This window comes from Nicotiana sylvestris, chromosome 10, assembly GCF_000393655.2.
Source record: "Nicotiana sylvestris chromosome 10, ASM39365v2, whole genome shotgun sequence".
Lineage (NCBI taxonomy): Eukaryota > Viridiplantae > Streptophyta > Magnoliopsida > Solanales > Solanaceae > Nicotiana > Nicotiana sylvestris.
In genome coordinates this window covers 124,826,600-124,842,992 of record NC_091066.1, presented here as the reverse complement: position 1 = coordinate 124,842,992, position 16,393 = coordinate 124,826,600, and the positions used below count along the sequence as shown (strand labels likewise).

The following is a 16,393-nucleotide window of genomic DNA, read 5'->3' as shown; positions in this document are numbered from 1 at the left end:
CTAAGGTCAGAGAATGTTTGAATTTGAGGCTTTTTAGGCAATAAAACAAGGTTAGTATGTGTTATTGATTTAGGCAATAGACTGCCCTCAAAAAACACAATTAACAATGTGTGAATATCTTTCCCCACAATATCTCATCATGCTTGAAAGAACAAACCTGAGTAACCATCTGGACCACTTGCACTTTCACCCCTCAGTGCAAAGACAGCAGCCTTTACCTCCTCCATAGTAGGAAATCTACATAGTTCCAAGTTTTGCTCCCTTGTCCATTGTAGGTACATTGTTTAACAAATCAAAGCTTGTAGGATCCCCCTCCTTAGTGAATTGTTTCTGGAAAAAATCCACTGCAGTTTCAGATAACTTGTCTTGGTCTTCAATCCATGAACCATCACTATTCTGGATCCTTTTTAATTGTAACTTTTGCCTCTTCCCATTGACACAATTATGGAAGAACCTTGTATTTCTATCTCCTTCTTCAAACCAAGTCATACATGCCTTTTGTTTCCAATATTGCTCCTCAATGCTCAAGTACTTCTTCAACTTAGCTTGAGCTTTTTGAAGTACTATTCTATTCTCTAATGAAGGATCGTCTTCAAAAAGCATCTCCTTAATCCTTACCACATCCTCCCTAATAGCCAGCTGCTTGAAGATATCCCCATAGGTTAATTTACTCCATTTTGAAAGAGCAATCTTAACCCTCTTCAATTTTTGCTTGAACATCAAGAAAGGGTCCCCTATAAAGTCAGTCATCCAATTCTGCTTCAACACATATAAGAAAGTTTCATGTTTTGCCCAGAAGTTTAAGAACTTGAATGGTTTAACAACTTTCATAGCTTCCTCTCCACAGCTCATCAAAAGTGGTGCATGATCAGATCCTGTTCTAATGAGGTGCTCAACCTCTATTGTAGGAAACAAGGATTGAAAGGTCATGTTCACAAGGATTCTGTCAAGTCTTTTAAAGATACACTCTTCATTTGGCCTCCCATTCCACCATGTGAAAGGGCTACCCTTGTATCCAAGATCAAACAATCCACAAGAGTTGACACAGAATGCAAAATCTTCATACTCTAGAGGATACACTGGTAGGCCACCTATCTTCTCTTCCTCTCCCAACACTACATTGAAATCACCCCCTACTAGTCATGGCAGCTCCATATCAGTAGCCAAATAGTATAGATTGTCCCATAATTCCAGCCTCTCTAATGCACCGCACTTAGCATATACAAATGCCATCATAATATATTTACCAAGACCCTGATGATACACTCTGATGGTCATTTGTTGCTCAGTGTCAATCAAGAGATCCCATTCCACAATAGAATCAAAAAATAACCAAATTTTGCTATTTACATTAGAGATTGCAGCTTCCATACCTAATCTTCTTCTATATTTGTCAAGAAATTTCTTCTTCTGTAAAGGCCCCATGGGTGCTACAATGAAAAAACCATGTTCCTTTTGCATATTGATCACTCTCTGAAAGGCCTGTTGAGTTTTAACAGACCTTATATTCCATATGAGTGTTTTAATCATCATCATGAAGCTCCAGAGGCCGCCCTTCTAGGCAAAATTCTTGTAGGTTGTAATGGCTCTTTAGGTTGATTTTTCTTTCCTTTCTTTCCACTTCTATTAGCTGTTGTAGGAGATACATCCCCTTCTCACGTCACACCTTTAAAATTCTCTACTGTAGACTCATTATCTTCTTCCCCTTCAAATTGTTGTTGCTGCTCCACCAAAGAATTCTGAATGTCTAAGGGCAACCCCTGATGTGTAATGAGGTCATCTAGTACCTGATTAGGTGATTTCAATGGCATATTAACTTTGATATGTAAGGGGGATCCAGTTCCAGATGAACATGCCATTGGCAATGCTTCACTTTCTCCCGAACCTATGGCTTCATCACCTGGTTCATAGGGTGTCAATGCTGCTTCATAATGGTCAGAATTGCTAACCATATCTCCTAGCTTCTCCTGCATCATTTTAAATTGAAGCTCATACACAGAACTCATATTAGGATTTACTGTAGCTACTGTTCCATTGAGATCAGACCCTTTCCCATTGTCTGTTTGTTGATTTTGGCACACTGTATCCTTTACAACATCCTTAGGAACATTCCCAACTTGTTCCTTCATCAATGCATAAACTGGAACCCCATCTACATAGGCCAAAATCTCCCCAGGAAAACCAAATTGTATTGTTCCATTGACCTGATCTTTGGCTAATGGTGTAGTGTGAGAAGACCTTTGTTTTCCTGCATCTATATATTTACCATGATCCCCTCCAGCTGAGGCATTGACCTGATCCTCCATTGATGTCCCTCTATCATCAACCCTAGTTGTGGAACTGATAGGATTTACTGTAGCATCATCTAATTTGATAGTTTTTTGTAGCTGCATATTGTCTCTATTTTCCTTGCCTTCAGTTGTGATTTTTGATCACATTCTAGCTTCTATTAGCTCTGCCTCATCACTCCATAACACATTTCTTGAACTAACTTCATTCCCATCCTCTAATTGCCCAGCATCATCATACGTTTGGGATGGAATTTCTTGACATGACTGATTAGTAATTACATTACATTGTCTTAATTCCTCCTTATTTGTCTCAAACCTCATATGCACCCAATCAATAGTATTTTCCTTTTTAGCATCAACATCGATCCTGAAGTCAATAGGAATAGGAGCATTCAATACAAGATCTCCCATTAATGAAGATTGAACCCCTCCTAAACCCCTCCTAAAATAGGATTCAACTTATCCTTTTGTAGAACTACCTCCCCTTCCTTATTTGCCTTTTCCGCAACTTCCTTTTTTACTCTTCTCGAGTCAAATTCTTCCTTATTTAAGGTGGAAGTTCCACCTTCCTTACCAGACAGCTTCCTTGAGTCACCTCCCCTAGTCCCATTAGGAGTAGGATTAGGAGATTGATCTTTTTCTTTCTTCTTATTTTCCTGTTGTTGCACCTTGCTGGTTCCCTTACCTCCTTGATCTTTCCTTTCATTCTTGTCCTTACCATCTACATTGCCATCTGTAATTGTCAAAATTGGTTGAGCATCTTCCTCCACTTCTAAAGCTTCAAATTTGTTCTTGGACATCACTGCCTCCTCCTTAAGTTTTCCTTTTCCCTTGTTGTCTTCTTTTTCCTTTGGCTCCTCAATAATATGACCCCTCTTGTCCTTTTGATATTTTTTCTTTCTAGCTTGCATCTATTCCTGCCTAGTTGGGTTGGTAATAGGTTTTCCTAGTATCTTACCACTCGTTAACACCTTTGTAGTATTGGCAGCAGTACCAACAATACTTTGCTCATTCTTCACATCATTAGCTTGTTCTTTAAACTTCCTCAATGCCGGATTAATCACCCAACAGTCCTCTTCCTTGTGACCTTGCTTTTTATAAGTTTTACAATACTTAGGCATATAATCATATCTAATCTTGATCCACTTGAACTCCTCCGGCCCAATTTCATTTTCTTCCTCGACTATCTTGATCCTTTGAGGTAAATTAGCTAACAAAGTCACCTCAACCTTCACCTTGGCACAACTTGGCCTTGTACCATTTTGAGTAGCCAAATCAACATGTAATGGCCTCCCTACTGCCCTAGCTAAAGAAAATACAAACTCCCTTCCAAAGAAATTAGGAGGCAAGTCTTGAAAAGATATCCATGCTATAGCAATAGGTGTTTCTTCATCAACTTTCCACCATGGATTCCACTTGGTGCACCTCATCTGCCACATCTCGTTTTGAATTCTCAAATAATAGCAGGCTTGGATAATAGATGAATATAATCTTCCATCAATGAGAGCTTGATCAAAACATGACTGTCCTCAATAAGACCAACTGAACATGGACCTTTTAATTCACATTGTATGGGCAAAACTTTATGTAACTCATGAATCCCAGGTTTGCCATACAAAAACTTACCCAAGACTCCAAGTTCAATCCTTGTTGTGCAATGGATTGCCTTACTTCTTGCTTCTTCCATCTCACAATTGGTTCTCCATGAAGATACTCAATTGGTTTTAGGGCTACGTTAGTCGCAGGTTGCATGAGAGCATTTAATGCACTAGGTTTGAGCATATTTGCGTAGTTTTGGATTGGATTTGGGATTGTAGTAGATTGGGGGGTTGTAACTGGTGGAGAAGACGACTACCCAACCTCCATTGAAGGCTGGGCAGTGGCTGGCGCGGCCATGGAAGTGTTTCTCTCTAGTCGCCTCCAAATCGCCTGGAGATCGCCTACAAATCGCCTGGAGAAAGAGGTTTTGGTTGATTTGCAAATATAATTTTTAAGGAACCTAAGGAAAAGTAATAAATAAGTTTCTAATATAATATCCCTAGGTAAAACTTTATTTATCCTCATCAATCCTATAACCCACCACTTAACCTTCGCCTGACCCATTACCCAGGTAAATTAAATCAGCTGACCCCTTTCTTCTTTCGTACTGCCCGTGGAAATAGAGCAGTGAAAAAGGAAACATTAAAACACTATTTTCATGTAGCTGGTCCAATTGTATATGGTTTACAGAGACAGCCCATCAGATATTTTTGTTTATAGGAGAGGTGGGTTTTTATGTAATACAAATAATACACATGGCAGACTAAGAAATTGCCACATCGCGAAGTTAAACAAAATTGACCAAGTTAGGTCTGTTAGATATAGGAGTAAATTTGAGCACAAAAATGGCTAGGGGCATTTATAACCCAAAAGTTTAACTGAAGGTATTTTAAAGCTATTTTTCATACGTTAGGGACATTTTTGCTCTTTTCCATACTTTAAGAGGATTTTGGTTGGGGTTTAGATTTGTTTCTGTACAAAATTTATCACTAATTTATACTATTTTCCTATTCCTCATAAATGATAAATGATGAGTACTTAAATAAGTTATGAGTAAATCTATTTACTATTTTATAGGGGTACAATATAAAATAAGAACGAAGAGCAATACATGGATTAAAAAAACTAAAATGACAAAACTGACCCACAAAATTGTAAAGGAAATTTTATTTTGCTTAAAAAGTAAAGATAATATGCAATGTATACTAATATGTATTATATCAAATTAAATATTGAATAGGAGATCATCCGTACACTATAATACATATTACTAATCCCTGCATTATAACCTCTACATAACTTGTCTTTAAAACAAACAACCCCTAGAAAGTACGTGACACTCCTTAGCCTCATTGGTACTTAACACACTTATGTAGAAGCCTAACTTGTACTCTTGTATATGGAGAAGTTAAGAATGCTCCATAAACGTATTCTTCCCAATGCATACTGAATCCATGCCATAAAAGAACTCTGGATTCCCAATGCCACAGCTGGTAACAGAATATTGCCCAAAGTCCAGAAATGTTTTCTCTGAGTGTGTTATGGTGAAAGAACTTAAACTTTCGCGTCCAAGAATATCAATGACTTTTTGGTACATGTTATTTTGGAAACGAAAGATCAACCACATGCCGCCCACCACAATACCCTTTTCTTCACCTCCGATGACAGTAGCTCAACGGGAAGTTCTCTTATGGTAAGTGCAAAGTTCAAAACCACAAGTCCTAAGGTATAGTACTCTTGGCTAAGTGCAAAACAGACGCCCCGCACTCCTTAACAGTTACTGTGATCATTTAACTAACACAAGAAAAAGAAGGGAGTAGATGGTGCATGGAAGAAGGGGCCTGCTGAAGGCAGCAATTAGGGGGAGGTGTCTGATCATTGCGAATTGATATGCTATTGAGAGTATCACACAAGAAGATGCACATGGGTTACACCGGAAAGGAACCCCCTAGAAAGCATTCTTGACACAACCAAACTTACCAAGAAACACCTTCATATCTATTCTAGGATTAGATGGTTTGACAAAACTATAAATTTGATTCCTACTAGAAGAAACTAATTTAAATTAGGTGCTACAAAGAAGAGGTAAGCCCCTCAACTTCGTATCTTCCCTAATATGCCTTCTTCTTCACGTACATATCACTGTTTGTAGATTTATAGTACCTTTTCTCCTAATTCTCGATTTTCATTGCAGCTCAAATCACCATCCTCTATCAGGATCTCACATAAACTCCGCCCAACAGAGAGATGCAAACAGGAACTCACCAAAAAAAAGAAAAGAGAAAAGAAAGGGAACCACAAGGCTTTAATCATTAACAAATGCTATGTCATATGAAAGCTAGTCTTTGTTATACAAATTTATGAAAATATACCTAAAACAGACAGCAATTACATATATTCGACCATCGTCTTACACAGCCATTACAAAAAGCCCTATGAAGTTGCAAAATGCTTTTAAGGAGATGTTCATAACCACACTGACTTGAGAAGAAAAAAATAACTAGATAAAAACCTTCCAGGATCAACCCGCAATAACAAATCTGCATCACTTTAGGCCTGTAAAAAGAGGTGGCGAGAAAATAATCAGAGGCAACCTATGATTCCCCTTACCCCACCCAAAAAAATAAAGCAGCATATATTCCAACAGCTTTATAAATATGATATAACTACCTTGTTAGCGATGTTGTTAGAAAGCCAATCAAGTCCCTCATAAAGCCCCTCTCCAGATGTTGCACAAGTGCTCTGGATGTACCTGACACAGCAAAGAACCAATTTAGGAAGTCTTCAAAAGTATGCAAAGGAGTTACAAGCACTTACCAGTGACGCTGCCTGAGGGAGTGCAGTCCAAGCTTATCAGTTATTTCAGCAGCATTCATTGCATTAGGAAGATCTTGTTTGTTAGCAAAAACTAGCAGCACAGCATCCCGAAGTTCATCCTGGGACAAAAAGTAAAGACAAAATGTAAACCACAGGTCACTCAAGAAAGTTTAACTCAAATTATGAGATCTCCAAGTTCATCTTGCTCTTGTTATCTAATAAATAATGAGAAGTAGCAATGACTGCAAAACCAGAAGACAGATAACAATGGCAACTATGAGCTGTAAGCAGCAAGAAAATTTCAAAGTAGGTGGTTTTCTCATAGATTGCTACCTCCCGTACTGCCCCTTGCCTATTTTGTCTGTGTTCTAGAAAAGAACAAAAATAAAAAGGAATGTAACATGCACACATTGGGTGATGCAAAGCACCGTGAGACAAACTTCAACTATTCTGATATTTGCTTAAATGGCAAGTTGAAGGAAAATTTCTCTCTTCCCAAACCCATTCTTCCAATTCCGGATATATCTTATAGAATCATTACCAACTTATTAGCGGTGAATCTGAAATGTGAAATACGAGAAAGAAAAAACTTGATGAACCACTTCAATTACTATTTCATTTCACCAACAAACACATCTTAAAAAGTAAGAAACAAGGTCGATGAACTTTTAGTTCAATTATAATTACTTTCACCAACAATGACATCCTAAAAAGTAATGAATCAAAGAAAAGGCAAACAGCCTGGGGAATATTGGGTAGTGAATCATTCAAACATTAACAATGCCAAATCACTGAAACAGCACCTTTGGTTCATTTGAACTTAAGAGAATTGAATTTGATTAGGCGCAATCTAATATTGTAAAAACTATTTAGCATCCCCCCTCCTGGGGGGATCAATAGTGGTTTCCGACTTTCTCACCTTGGTTACTCGAACCCCAACCTTATGGTTGGAGTCAAGGGATCTATTACTAGAGCAAGCCTACATTGGCTTTAATCCTTCTTTAAATTTGGATCAAAGTCATTACCTTTTCTCTGCTAATATTGGAATTTACTTGTATTGGTACTCTACTTTCTTGATAAGGATATGGGTACTTGATTATAATGAAAAAATGATATTCACAGAGAATTCTGTCAAAGAGGATCCAAGTACATTTACAATCAATCATATTTAAACTCGAAACAAGCACATAAATTCAAGCTCTACAGCAAAAGAACCTTTTAGATGCCAGATGTTTACTTTCTGGAAACAATAATAACCATGAACACAGTGTGGGCAAGGATCATTACCTCATTCAACATCCTATGCAATTCATCTCTTGCTTCTACGACACGGTCTCTATCATTACTATCAACCACAAAGATGAGACCCTGAGTGTTCTGGAAGTAGTGCCTCCACAATGGACGGATCTGCAAAAATGAAACACAAAAGAAATTAGTACTAGATAATTGACCAAAATCTTCAGTCCATGTGAAAGAATAACGCTACCAGCAAATACAAAAAAGGAAAAAAAAAAGGATGTATCAGACAGAAGAAGAGGCAAGGCTTATTTTTTGCTTATAGTATAAACAAAGGCCAAATCAATGCAGAACTTACTGCCTTTGGGGAAAGAAGAAGAGATTATACCTTGTCCTGACCCCCGACATCCCAAACAGTGAAGCTGATGTTCTTGTACTCAACAGTCTCCACATTGAAACCTGAAATTGCCAATTATTACTGATAGCTCATACAAGCAGTAAAGTATTATTTGCATATCAGCGTACACTTTCTATAAGATGACAAGTATCTCTCGGTACAAATTATGTTTTCAATAGAAAAACAGACTATTATCTAAATGTAAGCATCGTAAAAATTATCATACAGAGTAAAAACAATCATTATGAGTCTGCATGACAAACTGTCACTGATAAACTTTCAGATGTTCTACAGCACCAGTTAGTTGCTAAGACTACGGAACAACCAAAGCAGAGAGAAGCAGACGATAGGAAGGATAGGTTATTACAAACTAAACATTTGCAGCAAACAGCAGGAAGAAGGATTTGTACTACTGCCTACATTCATTCATGTTATTTATTTACTTAATCAAAATAATAAGTTGGTTAATCTTTCAAGAGTCGCATAAGTGATATAAGAGAGGGCAGTTCAAGTGGAAATCTCCCTCCACCCCCAACCTTGAGATTGGGGGTTCGAGCCACCACAAACAAAGTGGGAACACGACACTATTGACTCCTAGGGAGAGGGGTTGGGGTGGGAAGATGTGGTTTACCAATAAAAAAAGGTTGCACAACATAAGTGGACCCCTAACAATAAGATCTAGCACTAATCGATACAAATCATGCAACATACCCAATAACATCCTCGACCAGAGACCAACTCAAAAGTAAAAAAGTAAATATTATGCCTAAGAACTTTGCTGTATGCAGTGATCTACATACCAATGGTGGGAATGGTAGTGACGATCTCTCCCAGCTTCAACTTGTACAATATGGTAGTCTTACCAGCTGCATCAAGACCAACCATTAGAATGCGCATTTCCTTCTTGGCAAAAAGCCGACTGAAGAGCTTGGTGAATGTCAGCCCCATTTCACTTGTTGATGATCCCTACACACCAAAATATTACACAATCAAATCATGGTTGCCTTCAAAATTCAGATGCATATGCTGATTCATACCAAGTTAGAGCTATTCTATATACGGATCTGAATGACAAGGAAAAATGATCACATTGACATGGCCAAAGTAAACTTTTTAAAAGCTCAAACTTAAGTTTTCACGATTCAAACCCTATACATTATAATTTTCAAGCTGCAGTGACTCAATTTTCAGATCAAGCACAGAAACACACAAGAAAATGCATCAGTGGCTGTGAACCTCTAAATCTGAGATAGGTAACCTCATATCACAGAAGCACCAATCGCGTACAAAAAATGTAGCCAAAAATTCTCTAACAAAATTGAATCTTAACATTAAATTGAGCAGATTATAGCGTAAAATCAATCAGAACTTTCTCAAATCCATACAAAACGATTTTTCCTATAGGCCAAATCAAAACAATGACTCAATATTCAGATCATAAAAAATACAAATTCACACAGAAAATGAAGGAAGAAAACGAATCAACAGCTACGAACCGCTAAATCTGAGATCAATAACGTCAAATCACACAAATATCAGCCGCCTACAACAAATAACAAATGTGTCCCCAAATTCTTGAAATATTTAAATTTTCTATCATCAGATTGAATACATTAGAGCCTAAAATCAACTGCGAACAGTCTCAAATCCAAAACACGATTTTAACAGCGAATTTATCGAAAAAATTAAAAATAAACAAAAAATTGTAACTATAAAAGCATGAAACTGAACCGAAAAATTAACCTAAGGTTGATAAAATACGAAGATCTACCTGAAAAGAACTTTTGGAGGAGGGATCTAATGAGAGGAGAAACCTGAGATTAACGCTGGAAAATATGTAGAAAGCGGAAAGGAATTTGATTGCAATAAATAAAGGAAAGGAGATCTTTTTTATGGTACCAAAATGGCATTTCAGATTTAATGAAATGACGAGAATGCCACTCTATTCTAATGGTAGGTGCGTTTTGCACCGTCGGTCTGTTTCATGTACGTTGGCAAGTGCAATCAGATACTGACGCGTGTTAATGCTTCAATTTCTGGTTAACGAAAGGGATTGTTAATTTAATTAGTTATTAGGTTTAGGTTTGATTTTGGTTTGTTACAGTGTAACAATTTTTACATGAGAAATAGTTTAGTCCCTTTTCAGCATTTTCTATGTAATATTATACATTTTAGTTCTTTATTGGAGTTACGAGTTATACCGTGTGAATCCGAATTAATCGTGACAATGGTTAAATCAAAAAATACATTGTAGTAATACTTTCTTAGAAGAATCTATATTCGATGTTAGATACTATAAATATTTACTACATATTGTAACTTAATTGGTATTTTAGTTTTAACATGTTATAATCCTTCCTTTTATGTTATATCTCTTACCGCATATAGGTTGCAATTGACTTTGGACAACCACCTAAACTCTTGATTATTGGCATGTTTATTTGAGCATTATAACCTTAGAGACCCTTAATATTTGTGTATTTCGTTTAGTTTGAAATTTACTAAATAGACAGTGGATTTTTTCCATGGGATTGGAAAATACTTTTGGTTCATGAAAAGAAACGTATGGTACTAAGCAAATGAAAACTAACAAGAGAAATTTCCTTAGTCAGCTTTCTTTGCTACAAAGGTTTTGAATCAGTCGACATCAACTGTACTTCTGATATAGTAGTAATTGTTTATGTTATCATTCTCTTTTAGTAAAAAGATATCATTAAAATAATACTCCTATACAGAGTTTGGATTTTAAAGGAAAACAATTGTCATTCACCGTTTTCCGCCGGCATTGACAAGTTCCATTCTCAGCAATCCGAAGCTTCTAAGGATAAGTATAAACTTTCAGCTCCTTACAGTTACAACTTTAAGCTTTTGACCATTCTATTATCATGCTATTTTTGCTATAATAAAAGAAGGTCGAGATCCATCTGGTTGGTGATCACAGCCTTATTTGTGTAATGTAGCTTTTGGATTAAATGAGTAGTCTCAATCTTGTAGGTACTGTAGTTTATTTGTGAGACAAAGATCTGAGTCCAAAATTCATTTGTCAGTCACAAACTGCGTGGGTCTCCAATCGAATCGGCATTCCTATATGACAAACTACACCTCAATCCCGAGTAAGCTGAGACTGGTTACATGAATCCTCAATACCAATGTCACTCCATTTGGACTGTTTTATTCCAAATAACTTCGATACGAATACGCAAATAAAAAGAAAATTTTATTAGAATGGCGTAATTAGTACATCATCCATCATAAGGAATGTACTAACAGATTACAAGAACAGTGGAAACTCAAGGCAGCCGGGGAAACTTTGAGAAATCTGGTCGTCTACGTTCATTATATGCATTTTTGCCTTCGCTGCCTTCTTCAGTTCCATAAAATAGAAGAGTGGCATCTCCCCCAAGCCCCTGAGATAATTTTAAAGAAAGAAAATGTGTATCATAAGTATTTGCCTAGTAGGAATATATATCTGGTTGTCCAGAATTATTGAGATTTATGTTCTGTGCTTTGCTTTATAGAATGAAAAGAGAAATGCATAGAGTAGAGAAGGACGGCTAAGGAAAATGAAAAGTAAAATAACTGGGTAAAGTTTGCTAGCTCTAATATGAGAACATTTTGAAATATAAGGGAAAAGTGGAAAATATTTGATGTTGAATATACCTGAAGTCCAGCATGTCCATCATCAACTGCATTGAGAGCCGATTTTAGCACCCGTATTGCTGTAGGACTATTTCTTAAGATCTCTCTACACCATTTTATTGTTTCTTGTTCCAACTTATCTAACTGTGAAAGGAAGGAAACAAGACATTGCATTAGAAAACTCCAATGCATTTCTTATGACGGAGGAAGTAAAACCTTTCTCTAAGCTTAAGGAGACCTATAAATTTGTTGCGAGGAGTATAATTTTGAGCTAACTGACAAGTATTTTGTGGTAAAAAATTCTAAGCACTTTAAATTATCGTAAACCAGAAATCATAGGAAGTTCTAATTTCGATTGTTTTTCCTCTTGTTTCCCTATGGTTGTTACACTTACGGTAGCTCTAAGGTTAAAGAAGTAGTATCAGTCTATATACTCACTGGAACAACAGCATTCACAAGTCCCATTTTCTCTGCTTCAGAGGCTGTGTAGAACCTTGTCAAAAACCACATTTCACGAGCTTTTTTCGGCCCAACCTGTTCAGCCAGCAAAAGATTAAACCAATATAAATGAGATTACTTAATTATGTTTGAGATGCACGTTGCTTGTTTTTACACCAATACTTGATCAAGAAGTTCTATCAACATGAAAATAAAAAGACCAATCTGTTATCCATAAAGGAAAACCCAAGATTAGATGCTCACCAAACGAGACATAATTGAACTTCCATAACCAGCATCAAAACTTCCTACCTGCAATTTGCAAAAGAATCAGATCTCATGAATCTTTTTCTGGCATCAGATTTTAACTTTATGTAGATTATTCGTGCAGATAGGGCCTCAAAGTATAACATAAAGGAAAAAGAATAAGAATAAAGTCAAGAAGGCTATAGTAATAAGAATATGAATAACAAGAAGTCAATTGACTTTGTAAATAAGCTAGGATATTCATTCAACATAGAACATTGCTTTATTCCAAACAGTACTTGAATACATGCTCATTTACTGATTTACTAATATATTTTCTCAAGTACACATGTTAAAAAGATGTCACTGATAAAAGCACCTTTGGGCCTGTCTGACCAAATATAGCATTATCTGCTGCAATTGTTAGATCGCAAACCATATGCAAGATGTGTCCGCCTCCAACAGCATAACCTGCAACCTTAGTCGCAAGAAAAGCAAAAGAGACATCCGAAGATAATTGAATTATGTAATAAACAGGGTCACAAAATTAAAGCACTTAACAGAAGAAAGAAAGAGATCCATACCATTGCGATTACTGGTTTTGGAAGACGGCGAATTTGCACCTACGCAGGAAAGAAGAAGAATAAGGTAAACTCAAAAATTACATCAAGTGAAGCTAAGAATGGGACACATCAAAAACTTAATATCAGTTTCCTTTTATTTGTTTAGTCTTAAAACTAACTATCTATCTTAAGGAAAAAAATGTTTTGAAATAACTTAAAGAAGATGACAGATTAGGTTACCTGTAAATCTAGAACATTGAGGCGACCAAAACTTTCAAAATCGGCATAACCATCCTTACTTCTCAATGCCTGATCACCACCGCTACAAAATGCCTTTGTACCCTGCATCAAGTCATTCTTGAGAACAAATGCATGTGGCACAGCTAAATAGATATAATAATTTGAAGTTAACACACTATAAACAGATATCTAGAAAGTGATTTCATAAGGTAGAAAGAAGGTTTTCTTGTTTATTTGTTCCAACGAAATAAACCAAAGAGCAAGTCAAACTTGATTTGGCACCCAGCCAAAAATCTCTGGAAAACCAGCCAAAAGGATTACCTACCAGAAGAATAATGAAGCAAATGAAAAGAGCAGAGGCCAAACCATCTTCAGAAGGGCTCAGTTCTAGTCAGCAACAAATTGTAGTTACTTTTACACTCCTACTACATCTCATTTTTTAGAAATACTCTTGAATGGAACAGATAATCTATATTAAACATGATATGATATTTGTGTAGGAAGCATACCTTTCCGGTGAGTATGATGACTCCCACAGAACCGTCATCCCTGGCATCGTTAAATGCACGAATAAGCTCCTTAATGGTATGTGGTCGAAAAGCATTTCTCCTTTCCGGTCTATTGATTGTTATCTACGAGAGGAAAGAAAATGATATGAACTAAACTAGACCTCCAACATTCCACTAAGTACAGTTAGTAACAAAGAAGCTTCATTACCTGCTACTAGTTGCTAATAATAAAACAGAGATGCAATGAACCTAAGGTTGCTAATAGTGAATACAGGAAAGCGCCTATCGTTGGTAAATACACTATAGGCCCATACTAGACATCTCGAAAATCATCCTCAATTCAGTATAATTTACTTAATTAAATTATCCTGTGATATTGTTCGGTTAGGCGAGATTTTCCCCAAAAGGCATTACCCACAATAAATTCACCAAAAAAAAAAAAAAAAAAAAAGGTAAAATGTTAAAAGGCAAAAAACCTTAGCAATGGGTTCAGCAACAGCTTTCTCGTAAATGATATCAGTAAAATCCTTTCCATTCTCTTCAGAAGGAATGAGTCTCCAAACAGGTTCGTGGGTTGGGACTTCACCATGAACTCTGTGGTAATTATCATTAATGGAAGAGCTACACCCAATTGAAGAAACAGCATGTTGAGCCGAAGAAGAAGCAGCAGGCAAAAGATGATTTGCTACCAATGCCACTCTCCTCCTCATCGTGTTAAGATCCTTTTCCGACATTGTGTAATTCTTCACAAGAATAACAAAAAACTATTGTTGAGTTAATTTTGTGTGTTATATGGAGTTGCTGTTGTAGAGTGACAAATATATGATCATTTGATGTCTTGATTGGATAAGATAGAGATAAGATAACTGGGTTTTGTCAGATTTTTTGGAGCCAAAATGGCACTCGCAATCCTATAAATTTTTAATAGCCTATGAGAGTTTGGCATACTTTTTTAAAAGCTAGACAGATTAATAATGTTGTATTAATAACTGTCCTTTTAAGCTCATAATAATCTCTTAGGCACGTGTTATATTAGCACCTAGGTGTAGTGTTGTATAACTCAAGTTTCTTCACAGGGGAAATGATATTGAGAATTAGAGCATGTTTGGACATAAGAAATTTTTTTCTTTTTTCTAAAAAATTTTCATATTTTTTCGAAATCAGTTTTTGTTCATAAAATTTTTAATTTTCACTTGAAGATGCATTTGGAAAATTTCAAAAATTTGAAAAACTCCAAAAAGTTATTTTTCAAAAATTTCACTCATAAAACATCAAAAAAAAACCCAAAATTATATTCATATCCAAACACAACTCTAAATTTTAAATACTATTTTCACTTGAAAAAAAATTTCACTTTTTTTTTGGAATTTTACAATTCTTATGTTCAAACGCCCACTTAATATGTGAGATATTTGCATTTTCTATTTGCCCTAAAAATAGTTTCATAATTTTTATTTAAAAATAATCTAAGATTTATAGCCAGAACATTGAGTCAATGTTTCAAATGTAGATGCCTAACAAAAAAGGGAAAAAGACATAATTACCTATAAAAGTTAAAATATTTATCCTGCCATACCCATTAAAAAATTCAACCCATTAAATAATTACAATTCCTGCCCATTTAAGCTAAACGGAAGAGCATCTCAAAATAACAACCAACGCCTAATGCCCTAACTATAAAAACGGAAGAGCACCTCAAATTTTGGTAGAATTTCACAAAAGTTAGCGCACAAAAACTGAGATTCCACCGGCATCACAAAATCGTTGTTGAAGATTTGAAGATCGCAATCCAAAGCCTGAAAAAAACAGAGCGATAGCAGCTGAAAATCCGACTTTTTCTACTCAAATTCTGTTGAAGTAAAAGTATTTTCAATATGTTCAAATCATAGCAGCTGATTTGAGTTTCGAAGATGCTGAAACTTTTGCTGCTCAAATTTGCATCGTGTTGTTCAGATTTTTATTTTGGAGATTAAAGAAGTTTAGCGCTCAAGTTGGAGATCTCGATATTTGGAGGTTTGAATCATAGCAGCTGATTTGAGTTCAAAAAATCTGCTATTGAAATTCAGTATTTGACATTAACACTATTGAAATTTGCACTGTCGAGCTTTGATTTTAGACATAAAAGTAGTTTAGCGCTCAAGCTGTGTAAAAGCATAAAAACTGAATTTTAACTGAAATTTTGTTGTCAATTTGGAGATCTGAACATCTCGAGGTTTGAATCATATCACATGATTTAAGTTGACATTAAAAATGCTAAAATTAGCACTGTTGAGATTCGATTTTCGAGTTAAAAGCAGTTTAGTTTGATAAATCTAAGTTTAGACTCTGTATAACCATGGAAAATATATCAATTTTGCTGCAACATAGCGGAGAATGAGATGATAACCATAATTTCATAAACTTTCATGTTAATGTAATTCTAATAAGGACTTGTTGAAATTTTGAACAATTTCTCATAGAAATTGCAAAGCAGCTGTA

The 16,393-nt window shown here is 35.9% G+C and overlaps 3 protein-coding genes across 3 annotated transcripts; all 3 read right to left on the bottom strand.

Annotated features, from left to right (window-relative positions):
- Positions 1-237: 237 nt before the first annotated feature.
- On the bottom strand, positions 238-1,425 carry LOC104210819 (uncharacterized). The gene is made up of 2 exons (XM_009759791.2): positions 1,248-1,425; positions 238-1,133 (listed from the first exon to the last, which is right to left on the bottom strand). Exons 1-2 carry the CDS (start codon positions 1,423-1,425, stop codon positions 238-240), a joined length of 1,074 nt encoding a protein of 357 aa, XP_009758093.1.
- Positions 1,426-6,116: 4,691 nt separating this feature from the next.
- Positions 6,117-10,239, bottom strand: LOC104210818 (ADP-ribosylation factor 2). The gene is made up of 7 exons (XM_009759790.2): positions 10,052-10,239; positions 9,081-9,246; positions 8,272-8,342; positions 7,935-8,054; positions 6,648-6,766; positions 6,501-6,582; positions 6,117-6,386 (listed from the first exon to the last, which is right to left on the bottom strand). Exons 2-7 carry the CDS (start codon positions 9,226-9,228, stop codon positions 6,381-6,383), a joined length of 546 nt encoding a protein of 181 aa, XP_009758092.1. The 5' UTR covers positions 9,229-9,246; positions 10,052-10,239; the 3' UTR covers positions 6,117-6,380.
- A 1,237-nt stretch (positions 10,240-11,476) lies between these two features.
- On the bottom strand, positions 11,477-14,822 carry LOC104210817 (1,4-dihydroxy-2-naphthoyl-CoA synthase, peroxisomal). The gene is made up of 9 exons (XM_009759789.2): positions 14,392-14,822; positions 13,916-14,038; positions 13,407-13,508; positions 13,188-13,226; positions 12,983-13,081; positions 12,622-12,669; positions 12,358-12,453; positions 11,941-12,063; positions 11,477-11,687 (listed from the first exon to the last, which is right to left on the bottom strand). Exons 1-9 carry the CDS (start codon positions 14,647-14,649, stop codon positions 11,571-11,573), a joined length of 1,005 nt encoding a protein of 334 aa, XP_009758091.1. The 5' UTR covers positions 14,650-14,822; the 3' UTR covers positions 11,477-11,570.
- Between the last annotated feature and the right edge of the window lie 1,571 nt (positions 14,823-16,393).

Coding starts and splice junctions, on each gene's coding strand:
- LOC104210819 (XM_009759791.2), bottom strand. CDS start 1,425: ATGGGGCCTTTACAGAAGAAGAAATTTCTTGACAAATATAGAAGAAGA. Junction 1,134..1,247: donor AGTGTATCATCAGGGTCTTG/GTAAATATATTA, acceptor CATGACTAGTAG/GGGGTGATTTCAATGTAGTG.
- LOC104210818 (XM_009759790.2), bottom strand. CDS start 9,228: ATGGGGCTGACATTCACCAAGCTCTTCAGTCGGCTTTTTGCCAAGAAG. Junction 8,343..9,080: donor CACTACCATTCCCACCATTG/GTATGTAGATCA, acceptor TGGCAATTTCAG/GTTTCAATGTGGAGACTGTT. Junction 6,767..7,934: donor TGCATAGGATGTTGAATGAG/GTAATGATCCTT, acceptor TTTTTGTCCCAG/GATGAACTTCGGGATGCTGT.
- LOC104210817 (XM_009759789.2), bottom strand. CDS start 14,649: ATGTCGGAAAAGGATCTTAACACGATGAGGAGGAGAGTGGCATTGGTA. Junction 14,039..14,391: donor TTGCTGAACCCATTGCTAAG/GTTTTTTGCCTT, acceptor TTCCTCTCGTAG/ATAACAATCAATAGACCGGA. Junction 12,454..12,621: donor GTTCAATTATGTCTCGTTTG/GTGAGCATCTAA, acceptor CTGGCTGAACAG/GTTGGGCCGAAAAAAGCTCG.